This window comes from Periplaneta americana, chromosome 4, assembly GCF_040183065.1.
Source record: "Periplaneta americana isolate PAMFEO1 chromosome 4, P.americana_PAMFEO1_priV1, whole genome shotgun sequence".
NCBI lineage: Eukaryota > Metazoa > Arthropoda > Insecta > Blattodea > Blattidae > Periplaneta > Periplaneta americana.
In genome coordinates this window covers 124,981,429-125,007,529 of record NC_091120.1, presented here as the reverse complement: position 1 = coordinate 125,007,529, position 26,101 = coordinate 124,981,429, and the positions used below count along the sequence as shown (strand labels likewise).

Sequence of the window (26,101 nt, the reverse complement as noted above, 5' to 3'; positions counted from 1 at the left end):
AAAAAATAATTTTTAATTTTTATTCTGCAGTTCAGTTACAAAGTTTTTACGATTTAATGTTCCTATACCGCCAACAATCAACGAACAATAAACGAGAATATTGATAATCCAACTGCTGTCAATGATTTAGAATTAAGTCGTGGTTCACAGTGCAATTATAGCCTATTTGCTGCCGTAGCAAGTTATTCTTCATAGGCCATGATTTAAAACTACCCACAATTTGATATGTTCAGTGGCTATTCGTGCCTAAAATGACAAGGGGTTCACTAATTTTATGATATTACATAGTTTTCTTACAATTTAAACAATATATCATTTACGAAAAATTGAAAAAAAATACTAGTTCTTTAAAGTAGATAATTGCCTTGAAATGAACCTGATGATGATGATGATGATGATGAAGATGATGATGATGAAGATGATGATGATGATGATCAATTATATTTGAAAGAACATAGTGACATTTCTTTACGTTATCATTTTGTCTTTCAATATTCTGTCTGAAAGCTGAGCTAAGCTGTTGCCTAATTTCTTGTCTTCCAAGGACTGATAAATCTAGGCAAACATTCTTATGAACAATAGATTCCTCATGCTTTTTAATTTTCTGTGTCAAATGGCTTAAATCTGACACACCAGTGCACCAACACCTATGGAGTAACGGTTAGTGCGTTTGACCGCGAAACCAGGTGGCCCGGGTTCGAATCCCGGTCGGAACAAATTACCTGGTTGAGGTTTTTCCCTCAACCCAATACGAGCAAATGTTGGGTAACTTTCGGTGCTGGGTCTCCGACTCATTTCACCGGCATTATCACCTTCATTTCATTCAGACGCTAAATAACCTGAGATGTTGATACAGCGTCGTAAAATAACCCAATAAAACTAAAAATATAAAAAATAAAAAGAAAGACACACCAGTGCATGTCCAACTCGTAGTTTTACCCTTAACAAATAGCAGACACGGAAAACAAAATCACTTATTCAAATCAAGATTTCAGGTATAACTCCCTGTAAAGTTGATTTGAATAATTTCGAGGGAAAATTTGTTCCGGGGCCGGGTATCGAACCCGGGACTTTTGGTTTAACGTACCAACGCTCTACCAACTGAGCTACCCAGGAACTCTACCCGACACCGATCCAATTTTTCCCTCTATATCCACAGACCTCAAAGTGGGCTGACAAACGTGAAGCAACAAACTTCGAGTGCACACTAACTCTGTGTGACTTAAATTGTGGTTTTCTGTTAACGAACAGTGACGTGTATTATGCAAATCAAGATTTCAGGAATAACTCCCTGTAAAGTTGATTTGAATAATTTCGAGGGAAAATTTGTTCCGGGGCCGGGTATCGAACCCGGGACCTTTGGTTTAACGTACCAACGCTCTACTAACTGAGCTACCCGGGTTCGATACCCGGCCCCGGAACAAATTTTCCCTCGAAATTATTCAAAATCATTTATTTGTAGATTCACAACCGCAAATCCAGCTGTTTCTTTCATACTGTTTTTTCTTTAAATTGAAAGCCCTGCAGAATGTCTTACGTCAGCTTGTTTGTGCTTCCTTTAAATCGAGTTGAGGTAACGGTCTTCCAAGCTGCTTTATTTTACAATTATTTTCCAAGATTAAAACTGAAAAATTTGTTAGTGAAAGATATTGAACACTATTCATTTTCTTTGGAAACGAACACTGGTCACACTCACAGATGAATATATTAAGACTAAAACATCAAGAAAGACTAAATGGACATTCAAAGGATTCTAAGAAATCATTAATAAACACAACAATCAACAACGTATATGTACACGTGCTAAAAGCATGATCTCAGCTATAGATTGGAGCTAACTTCCGGTATGCATCACGAAATCATTCACGTGTCGGCTGTCCCACGCTCACGTGACTACAGCTGCACTGGTCCAAACACCAGCGCAACCACATGTTTGCCATGCAGCATTTCCCCTTGCCACTCGCCCCGCACGCAAGTCCAGAAGCTGGCTTGGCGAGGTTCAGAGGAGAAATGAACCTCTGAAGCTTATAAGCACATAGGTATTCGATCTCTGCGGTTGAAAGGTTTTCATACGACAAAACTACACCAGAGCCGCAAGTAAACTTATTAAAAATGAGCAAGAAACAAAGAATGATAGTGTAGATAGGGAAAATGAGGGTAATTGTAAACAGGGAGTAATTGTAAACAAATGCTGTGAGAAACACAAAACTGTCAATATAAACATTTTAATTCGGGGAATATTTAAATTAACATGTTGGCTAACCTATAAACCAGTTTGGCGCCAAATAGGAGTAACTGCTTAGTTGTGAACGAATGTTTTGTAAGAGTCTACAAAAAAAGTTGAGAAAGGATTTTGCTTCACCTTCATTTTTGGCATTGTAAGTAAACGTACAGTGCTATTTTTTTTTTAGAATATGTTGTTTTTATGAGTAATGTATAGTAGTTAACATTTATTACAATGGCTTTGAGATCTCCCATGACCTCAGTTCATTAAATTATGGCGTGTTTACATTTGCCCCATAGTTTTAATTGATTGGGGTAATTGTAAACATGTTTCAGTATGGTTACATTTCGTACTTTGCAGTAAACAAAGAGACGCCCACCCAACTACACTGTAGAGGATTTAGAAAGTGTTGTCACAGATGTGAAAAATAGTAACTACAGTTATCGTTAAGTTCAGGAGAGGTACTGAGTTCCTATATCGTCATATATCATAGGTTAAAGGGACGAAATGTAGCAGTGACCAAAACTGGAGTTGGAAGGAGTACAGCTCTTTCTTCTGAAACAGAACAAAAAATGTTCAGTGTCTCATGGCCCGTGCGAAAATTGGTGTTTACAATTACCCCCTCTCTAAGGGGTAAATGTAAACATGTGGGGTAAATGTAAACTGGCAATTAAAAGATGAAAAAAAGTCAACCTTATTATTTTAAATCCATTTTCGGGGAAAACAAAGATCTAAAAATAACACAATGTTTCTTTGTCATGCTTACCGTTACTGAGGGTTGTGTAATGTTGAAATATATTTGAAATCAGTGAAAAGTGTTTACAATTACCCTGGTCTAACCTGCTCGTTTCCTAAACTCTGACTTGTACAGTATATTAGAAAATAACATTATAAACTAGTTTACATAATATACTATTATTCGCACGCGGACCATAAAGCATCTCATAGGCCAAGAATACCATATTTCTCTTTAAGATGAACAGAGAAATATTGTTTCTGTGACAAGTTGATAACAATACTGATAATTGTGCTCATGGTTGGAGTTAACAGTATTTTAAATGACTCACTTTTTTAAGGATAGGAACTAGCGATATCTGCGTGCTGATCTTGAAGCGGGGCAGGGTGAGGTAGACCTGCTTGGTGCCTCTGGTGCCCAACATGTTGGCGAGGTGCTGGGGCTTCATTTGCGACACAAGCTTGTCGAGACCGTGCTTCTCGTTTGGCAGTACCAGCACCATGGAGAACTCCTCTCCCTGCATCACATCCATATTTATAAATTGCAGGATGATGATGATGATGATAATAATAATAATAATAATAATAATAATAATAATAATAATAATAAAAGCAATACAATTAAAAAAGAACTATTCCTTATAGATCAAATAATAATCTTGCAGAAAATCTGGCATTAATATGTCTACAAAACTCGGTTGAAAATATTCCAGTCACTGGTGATGATGATGATGATGATGATGATGATGATAATGATAATGGTAACGATAATGATAATGTAATTCTTATGGCATAATAAAATCGAAACAACTGTTTCTATTGATAAAAATAAATGAATCCATGCAGAAAATGCGATAAAATATTAGTAGCCTGCTCAAGATATTAAAGACTTTTCTACTTCATAATCGTGAAAATATCAATAGGAGAGTGTGTAAATGGTTTGATATCATATAACACACAAACTACTATGGAGCATCTGCAATGTTACTGACAAAAATCAAATTTAAACCGCGAAAGCAACTTTCTTACCAGGAAGTTCGTAAATGCAGATGAGATATGCACTGATGGCTAGTAGGTGATTTCCTCAAATAACTAGAAATCAATAGGTAAGGAATAGAAATTAATTTGAAACTTGTTGACAAAATAGATCATATAACTAGATTATGAATTTGGGCAATACTCTCCTAAGTTCGACTGAATAGAATTGAAAGTTCAGTCCAATAAGGGTAGTAGGTGTGGCAGATGAAATGAATACAAATTCTTATTGGTTATCCATGAACGAATATAGTACTGTACTTGCATTTCCTGCCCGCCTCGAGGCGTGTGTATGCGCTTCTAGTACCACAGTGGGTCTCGATAGTTCGGTCTCACAAACGACACAATTCTCAAATAGAAAAAGAAGAGTTCATTACTTTAAAACCAGTGATTAAACATGGATGTCCTAATCAATAAAATATTCTGTTTTCCTTTAACAAAATATCACTACAAGACACAGAAACAATTCCTATTCAATTGGCAAACCCATTTCTTAGTGCCCGTATAGGGACATGTCTAATTCTCCTACGTAAGCAGTCGAACTATGGGATGTCAAACTTGTTTTCTGTCGAACTTAAGAGCTTCCACTGTAATACATCGGAAGCCGCCATCTTGCACTGTTGAGCCTTGAACTGCAGTTTAAACGGCAGAAGACTGCCGATCAAGTTAAACTCAAGTTAACTCAAGATTAACTGATAGTTACGATTTATAATACGAAGTAGAAGGAAAAACTTGAGTTTAAACTGAACGTAAGGTTTAAACGGCGTTTATAATACCGGCTCTTAAGCTGGCATGTGACACATAATCTAAATCTCACTTTCCCCGATAGATGGGCTAAGTGTTCTTGGGAATGGGTCATAGTTGAAATAAAATATGAAGAGTTGTCTACCAATATTCTTTTGTTTAGAATTTTCAAAACTCAATTTTTCTCCCTTTTAAAAGAATGAAGGTTAGACCATTTTTGCGCACGTCTTCAATTAAGCATAACAATAATTACAATTAAGGTTCTCATTGTTCACAAGCTTAGAAGACCACAATAAACACCAAATTCCTCGAAGTAGCAAACTAAAGTCCCGTCGCTCTAATTTCCGGCAGCCAATCGCGTTGCAAGTCGGCTACATTTAAACGTGTGCGTCTTGTGATTCGCTGATTCATTTCTTAAGGTTCGATAAATACTTAATATAATCGCCCGCCATTTTAGCTCTTTCGTTGGTGTTCGCAGAAAACACACGAAGACGTTATTTGCCGCTCAATTATTTGCTGAATTACGTTGCGTTTGATTTATTATCATAGGTGCTACGACATGATAATGTTTAACGGTGTGGCAAATAGATTCCTCGTCTGGTAGCTCGGCAACGTAAGAACAAAAATGGCGAACAATACTACCTACCTAGACTTTATAGAGCCTTCACTTTCTAAGACGTAAGCAAAGAGGCGGAGTCACGCCGGAAATAACAGCGTCGAGACTATAGTTATAACTGTATAACTGTAGCATCTGTACATAATAGGAACAGAAAATCAGTAACTTCTTTTCAACTCTCATTATATCTGTATGAGAAGCAGTAACGTGGGGTTTTCCAGGAATGTGGTCAAGAGGTCTCTAAGGATGTTGAGGACAACCGTCTCTATTCGTGAAGAGCACTGAACCACCCTATAAAAATGTACTATTCCTACTGAATAACTGTATATATACACTGCGTTTGCCAGGAAATAGATTTCCCTCACGTAATAAAATTGTAGTTGGTTCTTTAATGTTATACATAAAACGCTACTGTTGAGGAAATACAGTATTATGTATATTTTCTCTGGATCGAGCGTCGGAGAGTTCATGTTGGAGAGTATAGACAGATAACAGGCTGAAGGGATTCCAATGTCAAATCATTAAAATACAGCTGACTTCCGTTCAGTGCAATATTCACTTTAGTTCGTAGCAATGCAGTAAATATTAGAACAGTGAATCTTTATTTTTGTTGTTTAGTTAACTGTCCGAAGACAGGTCTGAACCCCACAAGTGATACCAACCTGGCACCACTTATGAGGCAACTAGGCCGGGAGATAATGGGGTAGAGTGGCCAGTTCCTTTTCCCCTCCATTGCATACATCGCCGATTAGCTATATATTCCTCATTCATCTAATCAGACTTCAGATGTATACAAACAATTGTTCTTCCTCTGACACATATCGTCAAGTGAGATGTACTGCTTGATATAATACATGTACATATCAGCCAGAATCTAAGTCAGAGGTAGAATCTTTATTTTTCATAACTATATTACGAATAAATTAAGGATACCAGATGTCTCTGTTTCCCAGGAACAGTCTCCGAATTCATATTTTTGTCCTGGAAAAAAAAAAAAACTGTCGCCGGAATGCCCCTGGTTCTTAATATACAGCGTGGAAGGTAAACTTTTACAATCCTTTTAGGATATGATATGTCGAATTATGACAACAAGAAAGTCTAATAATATTTTGTTCTCAGAAGGGCGGTTTTCGAAAAAAATGATCTTTTGTAACTTGAAATTATGATTAAGTTTTTCATGAAACTGCTCAAAATTGGATTTTATCTTATGTAGGATGATAGAGTAAGCTATCTATGGCATATTACAATAGTATTTGCATGGAAAATAACACAGATTTCGAATAATTCGCTTGAATAATCGTGTACACATTGCATGGGAATAGGGCTGTGACACGCTGGCAACACTGTTTCTGACGTACGCAAACCCTGTGGCCGAGCTAGGTGTATTAGCGGACGAAACGCTTATATTTACTTCATTAGTTGCAGGCTACGTACAGTTCGAAGCAGTTGAAACACGAGACGTCACAGTTTTCTAATCGTATCTGGACATTCATTCTACTGTATTATTGATGAAATTGCCTTAAAATGTAACGGAAACTACGTGTTTATTCCTACTAAAGTTAGTGCTGAAACGATACAATAACGAACGTTTCATCATAGATACAAATAACATAGTTCATGTAATTAACATGTTACGAATACAAAAATTTTTATTTGACTGCATTTTCAACAGAGGTTTTTGTTTACAAAAACGGTATGTGTGTACATCCTCTCAAAACCCCTGCCAAGTAGATGATTGGAGAGGCATTCAGTATACTGGGATGCAATGATCTAGCGGAGTAAACATTGCTACTGTTTACAACGTTGCAACATTGGAACATTTATGAAAATATTACAAAAACTATTGGTCGTATGAAAAAATATTATTTGACAAAACATTTCCAAATGATATGATCTGTTATGTGTGTGAAGGATTGTGAAAGGTTACTTTGCATCCTGTATGTTCCAAAATTTCTCTGTTTATAAACGCGATTTTATTTTATTATCGTTAAATTTTTAAGATTAGAGACACTAATATTATATCATAAAACATTGTAATAAAGACTGATGCGAGCAGATGACAGACAAAACTGTTAATATTTGGTACAGTTCTCTAACAGATAAAGGGAGAAAATAATTATAATTTTTCTACTCTTTTAGCATATACACTGCAGTGATTCACGTTTGCTTTCAATTTAAATGAGTTTTAAATTCGGAAACGCAATTATTTGAAGAGGCAGTAGGTAGCCACTGATAGTTCTTGCGCACCCTGAACACGACGAGTTTTGTATAGTATAGTTTTTACGTAATAATAATAATAATAATAATAATAATAATAATAATAATAATAATAATACTTACTTACTGGGTTTTAAGGAACCCGGACGTTCATTGCCGCCCTCACATAAGCTCTCCATTGGTCCCTATCCTGAGCAAGATTAATCCAGTCTCTATCATCATATCTCACCTCCCTCAAATCCATTTTAATATTATCTTCCCATCTACGTCTTGGCCTCCGAAAGGTCTTTTTCCCTCCGGCCTTCCAACTAACACTCTATAAGCATTTCTGGATTCGCCCATACGTGCTAAATGCCCTGCCCATCTCAAACGTCTGGATTTGATGTTCCTAATTATGTCAGGTGAAGAATACAATGCGTGCAGTTCTGTGTTGTGTAACTTTCTTCATTCTCCTGTAACTTCATCCCTTTTATCCCCAAATATTTTCCTAAGCCCTTATTCTCAAACACCCTTAACCTATGTTCCTCTCTCAAAGTGAGAGTTTAAGTTTCACAACCATAAAGAACAAACGGTAATATAACTGTTTTATAAATTCTAACTTTCAGATTTTTTGACAGCAGACTGGATGATAAAAGCTTCTCAACCGAATAATAACACGCATTTCCCATATTTATTCTGTGTTTAATTTCCTCCCGAGTATCATTTACATTTGTTACTGTTGCTCCAAGATATTTGAACTTCTCCAACTCTTCAAAAGTTAAATTTCCAATTTTTATATTTCCATTTCGTACAATATTCTGGTCACGAGACATAATCATATACTTTGTCTTTTCGGGATTTACTTCCAAACCTATCTCTTTACTTGCTACCAGTAAAATTCCCGTGTTTTCCCTAATCGTTTGTGGATTTTCTCCTAACATATTCACGTCATCCGCATAGACAAGCAGCTGATAATAATAATAATAATAATAATAATAATAATAATAATAACAATAATAATAATCCGAGGCACGACAGTCCATGAATCACCATGACCTACCAGCCGGCTGCTGGCATCACGTCCACATCCGAAGCAAGAGTGGACGATCATCCAACCAGAATGACGGTATCGTGTGGTTAGCACGTTATAGCTGGCTTTCGTAACGGATTTCGCTACCTATCGTAGTCCCCCAAGTGTATCACGATGCTGGGTGGGCACTGGTCCCATACACTGGCCGAAATTTCATTAGAAATTTTCTTCTCTCATGAGGACTCGAACCAGCGCGCATTCCGTAACAAACCTTAGACGACGACGCCACGGCGCAGGACGCCTTTGTGTAAGTAATGAAAAAAAAACGATTTTTAACTTTCTGACCTGACATTTTTTTTGTCTTTGTGTAAGTAATGCAAAAAATGTCAGATCAGACAGTAAAAAATTGTGAACCTGTTGTACGTGATAATTTGTTGAAAGAATTTTTTAAGAGTTGAATTAATAACAATTTCGCAGTCTGTTCGTTGTGCCAAACTTCCTTCACCATTATCAGTGACGGAAGAACTTCTGTTACCGAACACGTGTTGACGAGAAGACATCACAGTTTTGTGATCACTATAGAGGTTGCTCTAAATAAATTGTCCATTTATTATAAAAGAGTTGTCGCAGACTAAAAATGACATGGCAATTGCATTAGATGAAGATGGTTTTGGGTTCCATACCATAAGATCACCAGAGTTTGAAGTCAACAGACTGTACAGCCTTAGAAAAAAAAATAAAATAAATAAATAAATACCGCTCTCCTGCAGCGTGGATTTGTATAAGTCTACTTCGGGCAGCGCCTAGTTCACACGACTAGGGAAAGGATGTTTATTTTGCATCTAATTTACTCCTTGAATATATCTTCGTTATAGATTATTCATAAAATTTGACCTATAAACTGATAGAAAAAGCAACAAGCAAACAAAACAAAGCAAAAAAGAGCGGTGTCGTGCATAACAAATTCCTTCACGTGTAAACCAAAGCTCTAACGAAATCAACCGAAGTATTCCGAAGAGGACTTAGCGTATGGCAGCCGATCATTTTTTCTCTAAGACTGAAGAAGTACTGCGAACCAAAGTTCGCATGTTCCAGGACGAAAGACCTTGTTATGTCTGGTTACACAGGGTGGAAGTGAAATAACCTTGCAGATTGAAAGCAACGATAGAATACACTTAAATGAATAGAAAATCTATATTACATTTTGTGATTAAGTGTACGGTTTATTATAAAATTAAGTTTGAAGTTTCAGCAGTCCGGCAATATCGCCACTAACACACTCTAATCGTGATAGGTACAGATAGAAGAGGTCAACAAACTCGGTGTGTCTCAGTAGGTGAGCTGCTCTCTGTCTCGACGTTGCCACTTACTCGCATCGTTCAGTGGCTTGAAATTAGAGGTTTTTAAAATTAAATTCACACGAAAACCGTCCACACTATTGAAATACGCCAGAGGGATAAGTTATTCTTCATTAGATTTCCTATCGATGTGGACAAAACTCACGAATCTACTCGCAACAGTTATCGAATAAGAGGTTGTTAAGAATTTGAGAAAAAACTATTTTCTTCTGAAAAAACTATGAACTTTCCACCAATATGATATTAGGCCTATAGTTTTTTGTTACATAAAACATGAGCTATTCGCTCTGAAAATCTGCAAGGCTATTTCATTTCCAACTTGTGTATTTGGTTATGTCAGCTATGAACATTATGTGGACTTCTCAACGTTCAAGACATATGTAAAAACATGTTGATTGTCCTCACGACATCTAAGGAATTTTCAATAAAGTTTGCTTTCATTATAATAAGGATTAATAGCACTAGGATAACACTATCAAAAGAACAATAACAGCAAAAACAATAAGTCAATAACAACGTTAACAATAATGTAGTGATTGTCCTGTGGAGGGACAGGTGTCCCCCGATTCGAGGTAAAAAGATCTGGTAACCTTAGCATAAATAAAAGTGTTCCTCTGTATGTCCAGCTATCAACAGTCCCAGGTATGACAATAAATTACATCTGTAATGTAATGTATAAATCGTGAGGTTTTATTGCCGAAACTGACGCGCTGAATCACCGCTGAGCGGGCTGTTACTTTCCCATGTCACTTTTCGAACGGCATCGTATTGTTGTGCCCAAGGATTATGATAAGCAATCAGAACTTTGTTATGACCATAAGCAATATATTGTCAGTTTATTTTAAAGTAATGAAATCGTACTTATTAAAGTATTCAGCATTCAGACATGTTTTGACATACGACAGAGATCGCTTCCTATTTCGACAGATTACAGAATACAGCTTAGCTAACTCAGCATAGGCCAGTCCTTGAACATGCAAAAATGCGTACGCTTGCATTTTACTCGTAGCACGAAGTCAATCTTAGCAACAGCTGACAAACACATATATTATGCAGCGTCTCTCGCGAGACATCAATTTCTATTGGTTACGGCATGGGGCGTCCTCAGGTTGCGGATAGAGGAGACGGCCTCCAGATATGGAGGGTAGCTACGAATATATTGAATAAGCAGTCGTGGAAGCCGATAAGGGGTGGTCCTCCAGCTTGGGGGTTGGGCGAAGGGCTAACAACCCATCACCGTAAAAAACAGCTTGTTACGAATCCTTCAAATAAGCCTCGGAATGGGACTGATTCTCTGGCACGACCACACCAAAGGAATAAGGTTTTTGAGATTTGGTACATGGAACGTAACTAGTCTTTATAATACAGGAGGGGTAACATTAGTAGCAAAAGAACTAGCTAGATATAGAATAGACTTTGTGGGAGTACAAGAGGTTAGGTTAAATGGGAATGGCATTTCACAAGTAGGCGATTATTTGTTGTATTATGGGGAAGGAAATATTAATCACCAATTAGGAACAGGATTCTTTGTACGTAAAAGAATAAAATCAGCAGTAAAAAAGGTCGAATTTATCAGTGACAGGTTATCGTATTTAGTACTTAAGGGTAGATGGTGCGATATCGTAGTTATAAATGCTCACGCCCCTACAGAAGAGAAAGACGACCATATAAAGGATAGCTTCTATGAGGAATTGGAACACACTTTTGATTATTTGCCTAGATATCACATGAAAGTTTCATTGGGGGATTTCAACGCTAAAAAAATCAGTTATTCATAGATTTCAAAAAGGCGTATGATCGGTTAAGAGAGAAGTTTTATATGATATTCTTATTGAATTTAGTATTCCCAAGAAACTAGTTCGATTAATTAAAATGTGTCTTAATGAAACTTACAGCAGAGTCCGTATAGGTCAGTTTCTATCTGATGCTTTTCCAATTCACTGCGGGCTAAAGCAGGGAGATGCATTGTCACCTCTACTTTTTAACTTTACTCTAGAATATGCCATTAGGAAAGTTCAGGATAACACAGAGGGTTTGGAATTGAACGGGTTACATCAGCTTCTTGTCTATGCGGATTACGTGAATATGTTAGGAGAAAATCCACAAACGATTAGGGAAAACACGGAAATTCTACTTGAAGCAAGTAAAGCGATAGGGTTGGAAGTAAATCCCGGAAAGACAAAGTATATGATTATGTCTCGAGACCAGAATATTGTATGAAATGGAAATATAAAAATTGGAGATTTATCCTTCGAAGAGGTGGAAAAATTCAAATATCTTGAAGCAACAGTAACGAATATAAATGACACTCAGGAGGAAATTAAACGCAGAATAAGTATGGGAAATGCCTGTTATTATTCGGTTGAGAAGCTTTTGTCATCTAGTCTGCTGTCAATAAATCTGAAAGTTAGAATTTATAAAAGAGTTATATTACCGGTTGTTCTATATGGTTGTGAAGCTTGGACTCTCACTTTGAGAGAGGAACAGAGATTAAGGGTGTTTGAGAATAAGGTTCTTAGGAAAATATTTGGGGCTAAGAGGGATAAAGTTACAGGAGAATGGAGAAAGTTACACAACGCAGAGCTGCACGCATTGTATTCTTCACCTGACATAATTAGGAACATTAAATCCAGACGGTTGAGATGGGCAGGGCATGTAGCACGTATGTGCGAATCCAGAAATGCATATAGAGTGTTAGTTGGGATGCCGGCGGGAAAAAGACCTTTGGGGAGGCGGAGACGTAGATGGGAATATAATATTAAAATGGATTTGAGGGAGGTGGGATATGATGGTAGAGACTGGATTAATCTTACTCAGGATAGGGATCAATGGCGGGCTTATGTGAGGGCGGCAATGAACCTCCGGGTTCCTTAAAAGCCAATAAGTAAGTAAATACTGGTAAATCAGAAACAGAGATTCAATCGTGAGTGTTCCTTAAATCTCTATTGATCTAAGTGACAACCGGAAACGCCGATTTAAAATAATGGTTAAGAATCAGAAGCTTGGTGTTTAGTGAATGCAATACCGTCTTTTTAGGAGATTCGCGTGTAAAATAGCGTCACTCTGTTACGCCACAAAGGACGCGGTTCCAGAACTTATAAATGGACATGAAACGTCCAAAACGCGGTCATTAGTTATTGGTCAAGACAGCGGTCATGGAGTAGCGCTCGTATCTTCCCGACGTCCAGGAAGAAATCCAGAAAATGACATCATCTGTGAACAGCACCAGGGTTCGCCCTACTATCTACTGTAAGTAAAATGATCAGTTCAATCTTTAGACTTTTCATTTAACTAGTTCATCTTGGTACTTTAGAACTAACAGAAATTTTCATACTTTCTAAATCATTCAATCTCAATATTTAATAATTTGTCTGTAGTAAATTAATATCTTGTTAATAAACTTAGTAATAGTGAACTTCTACACTTGTGATTATTTCGAAAGCCTGAGATCACATTCTAAGTAGGAATCCCTCCTATCCACAAGCAAATACAGTTTATAAATTATCAGTTAGGAAGTATAGCGCAGTGTCTGATTCGTTCGTGTTATCTTGATAGAGATTATAACTCGCGATTATCTCAAAGATAAGCCATCCGCCCTTGTCGTGGTAAGTGGCACGACAAAATACTGGTGTCAGAATTAGTATAACAAAAATTGGTGTCAGAAATGGGCATAACAGTATTAAGCGAAATTTGTCCCTAGATGTACAACCGTTAGTAATGGTATAGGATTTTTTAAAATCTTGTAGTTCAAAGTTGCTTTACAATGCATTAGCAGTTAATCTTACTTAATTTCAAAATTGACTGTCTTGTTTTCGAAAGTGAGAGTGGTAGCGGGAAAAAATGTTGTCGCCAAAGGTGTTTCCTGAAAAATTTAATGTAGGTAATTAAATTAAAAAAAGTCACCAATTAAAAAATATTATGCCTGCCTATGGGCTGGGCATGTAGCACATATGGGCGAATCCAGAAATGTATATAGAGTGTTAGTTGGGAGGCCGGAGGGAAAAAGACCTTTAGGGAGGCCGAGACGTAGATGGGAAGATAATATTAAAATGGACTTGAGGGAGGTGAGATATGATGATAGCGACTGGATTAATCTTGCTCAGGATAGGGACCAGTGGCGGGCTTACGTGAGGGCGGCAATGAACCTCCGGGTTCCTTAAAAGCCAAGTAGTAAGTAAGTAGTAAGTATGCCTGTACATTATAACGAAATAGGAAAGCATACAATAGATTAAAAGATGTTAAACATATATTTTAGGCAGCATGAAAGCTTCCAATAGCTGTATCTATTTTGTACTAAATGTGAATAATATAGTTTAATTCATTCAGATATTTAGATAGACTCAACTATTTCAGGAAATAAGCCTAAAATTTTTTTATACAACCTAAAGAAACTAAGTCTTTATCACATTATCCACGCATTAGATCATAATACGAAAAGCCAGAAACTGACACATTTCAAAGTAACTTCCACTCTCAATTGAATACAAAGTTAGTTATACAACTCGAATACTCACAACAGCAACGGTTTTTTTAACAAAACTTAAAGAAATACATAGAACAATCACGGCGATGAAATTATTCTCAAAGCAAATATATAAATTATAGCGGGAATTTGTGGAATAGTTCTTGCTGTGAACAAATAAATTTTTTCTGAATTGAAGTATGGCTGATGGTCCGTAAAATTCTGGATGCCGGATGAAGAGATTACAATAAATTAAATAACAGTGATAATAATGACAATGCCGTTATATAGAGTGGAAGTAAAATAACCAGGCAAATTATCAGGTTGAATAGTTCATGTTCCATAGATAACAAAAAAGTCTATAACCATATTAGTGTTAAATTTATAGTTTTCACAGAAAAAACTCATTTTCCCAAAATCTTTAACACTCTCTGTTCGATAACTATTGCGAGTGGGAACGTGATTTATGTCTATGTTAAGAGAGAATCTACTAAAGAATAATTTTCCCCTTGACGTATTTTAATAGAATGGACGGTTTTCGAGCAACTTTAGTATAAACTTAATTATAATTTAAATATTTGACAATTCGAGAAAATTGCAACATTGTAACCTGAGCGGGTGGCGTCGTTCACTCGGCATACAAACCTGAGTCCGTTTCCTTGTTGTATCAGTTCTTACATTGGAGAGCCGGTGAGTTGCTATTTAAAGGATAATGTCACGATTTTCAAACAACGAATCTCTTGATATGATATTAATTTACGGCGAAACACGATGTAGTTCCCGTGCAGCTCAAGTACTTTATGGAGAGCGATATCCTGAGAAAAATATTCCAAATCCATTTATCGCAGTCTGTCAACGGGTCCGTGATACTGGCAGTGTTGTTGCAGGTTATCGTAACCTTGGGCGGCAACGCCCTAACTAAATGATCGACAAAGAGAAGGATATCTTAAATTTGGTGGAAGAAAATCCTGGACGCAGCAGTCGCGATATTGCTCGACAGCTTGGGACATCGCATTGGACTGTACTTAGAACATTTAAAGAGCAGTTGCGTATTTTTCAGACAGCTAGGAATATCAGAAACGACCTAGGGATCCTCGCAAGGACGCGACAAAATTGGCTGAGGAGGTGTCAAACATGTGTAGGAGCGAATGGGGGCCATTTTGAACATTAGGCGTACCTCTGAAATGTTCGTGTAATGCTTCAGGTGAAGTTTACCAATGTTCTTATTGTGGTTTGATGTGTAATGACTCTAGCGTTAAATATTGTTTTTAAGTAGGCCTATCGTTAAATTATGAATAACTTTTAATAAGCTAATGGAAATGAACAAGTACGTAATGTTCTGTTTACATTGAAGTTCAAAGACAGGTTATGGGCGACGGGTAGTCTGCGTAATGTTTTGTTTACATTCAAGTTCAAAGACAGATGGGTCATTGTGACCCAAGAGGTTATGCCCGGCGGGTAGCCTATGTAATGGTTTGTTTACATTGAAGTTCATTCACTGTCACGAGAGGTTAACGATGTTGCCGCTCTGCTGAACGTTTAAACTTAATTACTTAATTAACCGTGAATTTAATAACATAATATATTTTTTCCATAGTTATAGACTGCTCTTAATGTCCCTTGAATATGCCTAGTTATTTCATTTCCACTCTGGTTAACGTCACAAGTTCTCACAAATGTAATGGAAAAATGAAAATTTAGTAAATTTAAAAATTACTCATTATTTTTGCACATTAATTCCAGTATTATAGAAAAGTAAAATTATATTTGTTAATTGGTGTTAAATAGCAAATTATAAAAGTTTTTGTAATCACTACAATTTCCGGCCGTGTAAAGAGTAGCTCCAAATATGGCCCCTTTAATCTTATTTCTTTTTAATGGAATAAATATATTTTTCAGCGCATTTACTTCAAGAATAATAATTATTTTAGTTGAAAGATCAAACATATTAAATGAGCACAATCAATGTTAATAATTTAACCCACACAAGTTTTGCATATACATATTTTTTCTTGGAAAGTTTCCCATTACACATTTCATCAGTCCATTTGAAACAGTTCGTGAATATAATCCACTTTTTTCCTGTTTTATCTTCCGAATATCGCTTGTGGCAAACAGGATACTAGTACGTAGCATCAGCATCATCTTCGTCGTTGTCATTATCGCTCTCTAGGATGTAATCACTCTCTTCGTCATCTGTTGAGACGTATACATCAGATCATCATCCTCTTCTTCATCGGTGCTGATTGATTGAGAGGGTTTTCGTTTGCTTCCTGCATTAATTTCTTTTGTAATAACTACCATTTCTTTATCGTTGGTTCTGTTTGAACTATTGTTTCAACTGTAGTTTTGTGAGGTGACCCAGTAACGTGAATAGCTGACTCTCGCCTCCTGTGACAGGAATGGGCCTGATTTCTGTTGGAAGGATGTGATGTTGATCAGGAGGTGGTTCAGGCCTTTCCTTCAGGAAATCGGCATACGTAAAAATGTTTTCTTTCAATGGGAATATCTCAGTTGCGAGAAAATCATTCATAGCGGTTGTCATTGTTGCAGCTTTCTCGTAACTCTTTCCTATCAGGGACCCGATTTTATAATGGGTAACAACGCAGTTTTCATTTGCATCTAGCCACTTACCAACTTCATTGTTTACGATATTAATAGCATTCATCATTTTATTTTTATCTTATGACTTCTTTTACATCTGAAATGAAGGAATCCATAACGTAAAATGAATATTAAATAATCGGGTCTAACTTTCGCCGGGGGAACATATTTGGATTGGTGGAAGGGGCGGTATTTGGCTACTTCTCTATTTTCAATATGGCGGTGCACTGTGTTCACCACGATGATTTATATACACTGAAGCTTAGATATGTTAAAGTGCTGTAATAAACCGTCACACAGAACAAGTAGTTACTTAAAATAATTACTTTTAATAAATATAGCCTAGTGCAATTATTACTATTATAATTCATATAAAAACTCACTCTAACCCGAAAATTTATTGCTTTACCAAGAGCATAAACATTATTAAGACTACTACAACGCAATAACAATAGTCATTGTATCCTATTCAGTCTCACCCGAGCAGCGGTACGAGTAAGACGTGCTTACAGTATACTGCGGAGCGATCGTGTATAGCGAACTGGTGAATACTACTAGTTGCAATGTGTTGTGTATTTGTGTTTTTCTTTTGTTTTTGCTTGCACAGTGAATATTTATTTACTTCGTCAAATATATACATTTTACCACTGCGTGTGTGTAAATAGCGTTATTCTCGATTGATTTCTTTATGACGACCGGCGTGAATAATGACATGTACATGAACATGGCTTCACAATTGGAACATGAAATTGGTACCGATTCGGAAACATTATCAGCTCTATCGTCTGATACACGAATGAATACTTCGGATCTCGAAGAAATACTACAAGATGCAGGTATCGGTAGCAGTATCAAGACCTACATCATACAAGCATATGCTGAGCGAGCTAAAAACAAGCAAGCCAATAAAAGAGTGAGAGATGAAACATCTAACTCTGAAGATGAATTCCAATTTGTAAAGTCGAGGAAAAAATCTGGACGCAAATCTACGACGAATCGTCCCTCGACATCAACATCTGTGAACATCCCGTTATCAAACCGTTTTAACAGACTGCCAAACGATGAGACTCGTCCCGTTAATGACGAACATCAACAACAGCAGGAACAACAACATCATCAGCAGCAGCAGCAGGAGCAACAACATCTGCAGCAGCAGGAACAACAGCAGCAACAACAGTATCAACATAAAAATCAATATCAAATGCAACATCCTAGATCACTACCTAACCCACACGCCCAGGCTTCGTCTTCATCGAGGCCCATTAAACCACCACCAGTTGTAGTCAAAAAGGTAAACAATCATCTGTCTTTTATTAAAACCTGTATCAACATTACAGATGACCCTAGCCTCATATGTACATTCACTATTGATGGGTTAAAACTTCATCCTAAAACAGTAGAGGCCCACAACAAATTAACCAAACATTTGATCTCTGAAAAGATTGAATTTCATACGTTCATTTCACCAACAGAAAGGTCGATAAAATATGTAATTAAGTGACTACCACCTACAATTTCCGAAGAAGAAATTTACGAAGAACTTCTAGCTTTGAAATATCCAGTACAATCTGTTCGTCAGTTTACCTCAAAAGCAACTGGTTTTAAGGAAGCTTCAAAACTTCCTGTTTGGCTTGTAACATTAGAAAATTCGCCTGCTGGTGAATCAATATGTCAATGCACAGGATTATTTAATATTAAAATGTCTGTTGAACCCTATCGACCTAAACCATCTATACGTCAATGTTATAAATGTCAGGCTTTTGGTCATGTGTCTACTGGGTGTCACCACCAAAGCAAATGTGTTAAGTGCGCGGGAGAACATTCTATAGCCGACTGTCCAAAGAAAGGTCTAGAACATGAAGCACTCTGTGCAAATTTTGGAGACAAGCATACTGCAAGTTACCGACAATGTCCAAAGTTTATGTCATACGTCAACCTCACCACTCCGAAACCAATAGTACAAAATGAACTCAGACTACAATCTCCATCACCTTCGGACTCAACTGCAACCTGGGCTAAGATAGCATCTATCAATTCTCAGTCTGCTTACCGACAATCAACTCAACCGTTACAGTCTGAACTACATGAACTGCATAAATTGTTGCGTTCGTTCAATATTCAACACTTTCTCATAGAACTCAAAGATGTTTTTAAACAAGTATCAATGTTAATATCTTCAATACAAGAAGTAATGGCGACTATACAGCCTTTCAACAAGCCAACTCAACATGGTAAATAAAACTACACCGCCACGTCGATCCTTAAGAATTGTATATTGGAATGCAAATGGGCTGAAGACTCAATTAGGCTAATTCAAACAATTTCTCTTCAATTGCGATGTTGATATTATGCTTGTCAACGAGACTCACTTAACACAACAAGACCGTTTTGTCGTAAGAAACTATGCAGTATATCGCACAGACAGTCCTTTACTTTATCATAGAGGTACTGCAATCTTCATTAAAGATTCCATCCCACATCGACATGTAAACCTACAATATAATCCAGATTTAGAGGCTACTGATGTAATAGTAAAAACTATAGCTGCTGAAATTCTTTTCTCAGCAATCTATGCCCATCCTGGAGCGCCCTTTCCGCTGCAACATCTTAGATATTTAACAAATTACAGTCAATACTTCGTGCTCGCCGGAGACTACAATGCTAATCATCAGCAGTGTAATAGTTTCAACACTTGTCATCGGGGAAGACAACTTGCCAGATTCGTTCAGGAAAATGGATTTACCATACTTGCTCCAACGGAACCAACTCATTATCCTTATAATCCTAGACATGCCGCTGACATTATTGATTTTGCCATATTGGAGTGTCCACTACCGCCTCTAGTCACTCACACTCTACCAGAGCTGCAGTCAGACCATTCCCCTGTGCTTCTTGAACTTTCGGCAACCTACTCTCCAGCTAACAGCAGGCCTCATTATCCTCTTATAACCACAAACTGGAATGCATACAAGGAAGAACTGGACACTATTATGATAAACTTTCCAAAACATGCTGATGTCGAAGACGCTCAAGTGGCTTTAAACGTCTACACTTCTACTTTGCGTGAGATATATCGCAAACATACTAAAATTTCTTCACCTGCAAACTCATTTAAAGAAGACCAAACATTACGAGAACTCCTTCGTCTAAAACGAGCTGCACGCAAACGATGGCAACTACATCGTGATCGTCTTGATCTACAGTTATGTAGAAATTTGGCAAAGAGGATCAAGAAAGAACTCTACCTTCTAACAGAAGATAAACTTGATAAAGACATACAGGAAGCTTCAAATCCGTCTGCTTTGTGGAAAACTACAAAGAAATTCACAAAACAGAAACAGCCACCAATTATGGCCATACAAGGATCAAATGGGGTTGTCTATACTCCATGCGAAAAGGCAGCGGAAATAGCAAACTCCCTCGAAACAAGATTTCGGCCAAATGTTTATCCTGAAGATCCAAACTTCACCAGAGATGTTGAACTTCGAGTTCATCGTTATCTTCTAAAACCACCTACTGCTGTGATAGAAGATATTACTCCACATGAAGTAACCTCACTCATTAAAGGACTGCCTTCAAGAAAATCTCCAGGCTTCGATAGTGTTACTTCCTTACATCTAAAAAAACTTGCCAATTACTGCAGTTACACTACTCACATTTATACTTAAATTTTTCCTCTCGGCTGCACTCTTTTCTACAAGTTGGAAAAATGCTAAAGTCATCACCTTGCCCAAACTTGGTAAAAATCCTACTTATCCGCAAAACCTAAGACCAATTAGCCTACTGTCAACTATAAGTAAACTATATGAACGTATTTTACTTCGACGTATCTGGAACCATATCAATCTACATCAACTTATTCCTCATCAGCAATTTGGTTTTCGTACTGATGACTCCACTGTGCTTCAAATACAACGTGTTGTTGAACATATTACAGCCTCATTTCAACGTAAACAGCATACAGTCGCTTTATTTCTAGATGTCAAAGAGGCATTTGACAGAGTGTGGCATAATGGTCTCCTCTGTAAACTCATTCAGTTCAATTTTCCTGACACTCTTGTGCATTGCATTGCCGACTATCTTACTTCTGGTTCATTTCAAGTTTACCTTGAACATGAACTTTCACCCGTTACCCCTATCAAAGCTGGAGTTCCTCAAGGCTCTGTCCTTGGCCCTATTCTTTATCTTTTGTATACAGCTGATTTTCCTTTGCACAGATCTTGTCAAACTGCCTTTTTCGCCGGTGACACTCTGGTGTATTATTCTGCTAAGAGCCTTCCTTTTATAATCCGCATTCTCCAAGGTTATGTTCGTCAGTTTGAAGATTGGTTTACGAAATGGAGAATTAACATTAATACTGCTAAAACTCAAACCGTTATATTCTCTAAGAGACGAGTCCAACTACCTCAAAGCATCAGTGTATTCGGAAACTACATAAATTATGAACTCAGTGTCAAATATTTTGGTATTCATTTAGATAGAAGGCTCACGTTTAAACAACATATAGACACGATTGTAGCCAAAGCGCATGTTAAACTTTTGAGACTTTATCCCCTATACCGTAGCTCTAAACTTTCACTCAAAATAAAGAAAATCTTTTACTACTCACTCATCAGATCCGCCATCTTGTACGCCTGCGAAGCTTGGGGATTTGCTGCCAAGACTCATCTATTAAAAATCTAACGGGTACAAAACAGAGCAGCAAGAATGATTACCAATTCACCACGTGGACTTCGCATCGCCCAACTTCATGAGGACCATCCATCCAAAGCATCATAATCCGACACATCACTCATCTCTACGGCTGATATCTACAAGAGCATCCAAATCCACTTCTCAACGCTCTTGGAAATTATAACATCATAGGCCCACACAGACGTCCAAAAGCTTTACTAGCCAATTGATCAAATAATTTCTGTTGTGTATATGTAACTTTTTTGTTCAAATGATTTTGTGTTATTTGAGGCTGGCCTCCTCATGTTTCTTATGAAATCCAGACAAGGCAAACACCTAAAGAAGGTGTGTTACTTGAAACAAATTGCATAACTAAAGTTATGCGTCACATCATGTGATTGGTTGGTTGGTTGGTTGTATCCTATTGTGGTAGTCTACACCGTATACTTATGTTTACTTTTTATGAAAAAGATGATTTAAGGTTCGAGAATAATACAAATAATATCAAAATTAAAATTTAAATGTCCAATAAAGTAAAAGTGTTTACATGCATAAAGAGAGATAAACATTGTGTTTATAGTAATTGAGGGAGAAAGGAATAGTGATTGTTAAGAACAGGTATAGATTGGACTTGTCTATTGCTGCTAATGAAAAATGAGCTAGATTGGACTTTTCCATTGCTGTTAATGAAAAATCAGTTCACAACGTTTCGAAGATAGAGACAATCTTCAGATGAACAAAAAAAAAAAAGTAGGGTAAGAAGAGGTTCCTACTCATTGGGATCTTTACAAACAGCTAAATCAGTTGCCCTATCCTCCTGATTTTTGTGGTTAGGGTAGATATTGAGTTTTATGGAGAGAAGTTATCAGACAAAGAGATTTAGCGGTTTGTAACCATCTCAACGACTACAAAGTTTCTAGTAGAAACACCATTTTTTTGTTCAGCTTAAGACGAAAATAGTTCAATATTGCAAACAATATGAACTCATTTTTTATTAACAGCAATGAAAAAGTCTGTATACAGTGTGCTTATAAATTCCCAATATATTTTCAATAAATCGCTTACATATGACTTATCTGTTATGGTTGTTAGAAAGATACACAACATGTTGACCATCAGTGAGCTGTACGTTTAAGAGGTCGGTCATATGAGGACGTTAGAAACATGTTCCAAAGAATATTTATTAAACCGGCTCCAACACGAGGTAACATCCAGATTCTCGTGAATAAGTTCATGCGCACAGGATCTGTGGCGAATGAGCCACGCACAGAACGGTCACAAGTATCCGCCGAAAATGTGGAGGCTATCCGAAACGCCATTGAGCATAATCCATAGGCATCCTCTCGCCATTTGAGTCGTGAGCTGGGAATATCACCGTCATCAGTCTGGAAAGTGCTGCATTTTACCCTGAAGAAACGAGTCTATCATATGCAAGTGGTCCAGAAACTGGAAGCCGAAGATTACGCAGCACGACTTGCAATGTGTTATGACCTCTGTGAAGCTGCAGAGCGGGATAATTTAATGAATAACATTGTATTCACCGACGAAGCCACGTTTCACACTTGTAGATGTGGGAATTGACACAATTGTCGCATATGGGCAGACGAACACCCCAATGAAACCATGGAATGGGAAAAAGCATTCACTCGAAGTGAATGTTTCGCTTGATTTTACGAAGCGAAAAGTTTATTGTCCGTACATGTTTGCGGAGCAATCACGGGAGACAGGTATCTTGACATGTTGCAATTTTTCTTACAGCCACAGCTACTGCAAGATGGTATCATTGATCAGTGGTGTTGCAAAAAGATGGAGCACCACCACACTTATCTCTGACTGTACGTATCTCAATGAGATGTTTCCCAACAGATAATAGGAAGGGCATCTTCTCATATCTGGACACCGCGTTCGCCCGTCCTCACACCCCTGGACCTTTTCGCTTGGGGGTTCATCAACCAATAGGTGTACAGAACCAAGGTTCCTAATCTGCATGTCTGCAAGAACGCATACGCCAGGCGAGTGAAATATTATAGTGGATATACATATTGGCGAATGTTGTCTGGGCGACGGTGCGACGTTGGGAAACGTGTATTGAGATTGATGGAGGCCATGTGGAACATTGACTTGGTACTAAATACTAACTTATAGTTTTTTTTTTTTGTACTTGGACTACGTTATCCACAAAATGTACTGGGACTTTATAAGCACACATACCGTACCTCTTCTAAATAATAATAATAATAATAATAATAATAATAATAATAATAATAATAATAATAATAATAATAATAATAATAAATAATCGAATTTTCCAAGTATACGAACAAAACCGGATAATCTTTTTCTAAGGCAGTGAACAAAAATGAATATATAAGGAATAAAATACAAATAAATAAATTAAGAACACGAAATACAAATGAAAGGGTGAGAATGATATAGTCCTAAGCCACAAGAACAAAACTTTACAGGAGAACGTATTTAAAGTTTATAGTGCAATCCTATTAGGTGCGGTGTCATAATTTCTTTAGCGTCTATTTCTGTTATTTGTTGAGTAAATTTTATAATATTTTACTAGTAGCTTCCCCATATGTGTAAGAAATGAACTCGCACAAAAAGTCCTTTCTGGTAAAAGTGTGGCTTTGGACTATCTCATTCTCACCCCTTTAAATTTGTAACAAGTAGCTACAGTCTATGCTTTATTTTGTAATTTAATAAAATCTGATTAATCTTACTTTGGAGTCCGATTTAAATTAGATGTGAAAGTTACAATGCCAAATGACCTTGACTTACATCAAAGGGTAGTTCGACCCACTTGGCGCCTAGGTTGGGATCATCACCTGCCCTGAACTTGCCGGTTTGATGCATCATGGGGACTTTGATTTCGACTCCGGGATTCGGGCTGAAGGTCTTCTCAGAAGTGTTTTCTTCTCTGAACGGAGTCAACCACACACCTTTCAGGAAGATGCCGTTCACTAACACCATCTGCGTTCGTTCAGAAATGTCGCCTATAACCAGAAATAAGATCATCATCATCATTATCATCTTTTTATCATCAAGACTTGTCCCTGTCTTATGAAAGCTGACGTTGCTCAATTCAACACTCTCTCAGTGTTTACTAGAGTAGCTCGCTGTATCCCTTAATTTCAGAACGGAACGTACCCTACACACTATTACATATAGCAAAATCATGTGACTTTAATTTACCCAAATACAGGACGTATTTCGGCGGGATTTAAACTCATTTTTCATATAATGGAAGGGTGTATATTTCAATAAGCGCTATCGAATAAATACTAAAGAATGATCGGTTAGCCATAACTGTGAAATTGTTCGACAGTTGGAAACAATTCAATGAATTAATTCCATTTTAGAATTAGAACAAATAAATAGAAACTGAATAATTGTTGAATGGATAATTCGGTATTCTGCATTCTACCTTCGAATAAATTTAATTTTAATCGATAACATCAACGACTTCTTGTATTGTGGTTACCTATCACCATGTCATGGCGCGTCCTCAGGTTGCGGATAGAGGAGACAGCCTCAGATATGGAGGGTAGCTGCGAATATATTGAATAAGCAGTCGTGGACAGCCGATAAGGGGTGGTCCCCCAGCTTGGGGGTTGAGCGAAGGGATAACAATCCATCACCGTAAAAAACAGCTTGTTACGAAACCTTACAATAAGCCTCGGAATGAGACTGGTTCTCTGGTACTCTAGTCTGCTGTCAAAAAATCTGAAAGTTAGAATTTATAAAACAGTTATATTACCGGTTGTTCTGTATGGTTGTGAAACTTGGACTCTCACTTTGAGAGAGAAACAGAGATTAAGGGTGTTTGAGAATAAGGTTCTTAGGAAAATAACTGGGGCTAAAAGGGATGAAGTTACAGGAGAATGGAGAAAGTTACACAATACAGAACTGCACGCATTGTATTCTTCACCTGACATAATTAGGAACTTTAAATACAGACGTTTGAGATGGGCAGGCCAAATAGCACGTATGGGCGAATCCAGAAATGCATAATATAGAGCAGCCGTGGCTAAAATGTGACTCGCGAGCACATTGTGGCTCGCAATGATAGCTATGCATTTCTCTTGCTTCCTACCTCCCCCAATCCCCACCCTCTCACTCACTGGAGTCAAACTCCGTTCCATTTGTATTTGTTTCCGACCTGCGAGTGGCGTTTCATCGCAATGTCTCTCTCGAAACCATGTACCTCTACAAAAACGAAAGTTTCAAGTAGGATGGGAGGACGCATTTTTTTGCTGCCAATATGATGAGAATATTAAATGTATGATTTGTTCATAAGTATTACGAGGAAAACGGTTGTATAATATAAAACGGCATTATACTACATGTGACTCATGAAACATTAAAAGGTTGTGTTATTATTACTATTATTATTATTATTATTATTATTATTATT

General features: G+C 37.2%; 1 protein-coding gene across 1 annotated transcript in view; it reads right to left on the bottom strand.

Annotated features, from left to right (window-relative positions):
- Positions 1-26,101, bottom strand: part of LOC138698182 (serpin B4-like) — a 124,315-nt gene that overhangs the window by 35,028 nt on the left and 63,186 nt on the right. The window contains exons 5-6 of the mRNA XM_069823932.1: positions 24,466-24,680; positions 3,292-3,477 (exon numbers count right to left, since the gene is read on the bottom strand). Of these exons, the coding sequence (XP_069680033.1) occupies positions 3,292-3,477; positions 24,466-24,680 (401 nt within the window). The remainder of the gene's footprint in view (positions 1-3,291; positions 3,478-24,465; positions 24,681-26,101) is intronic.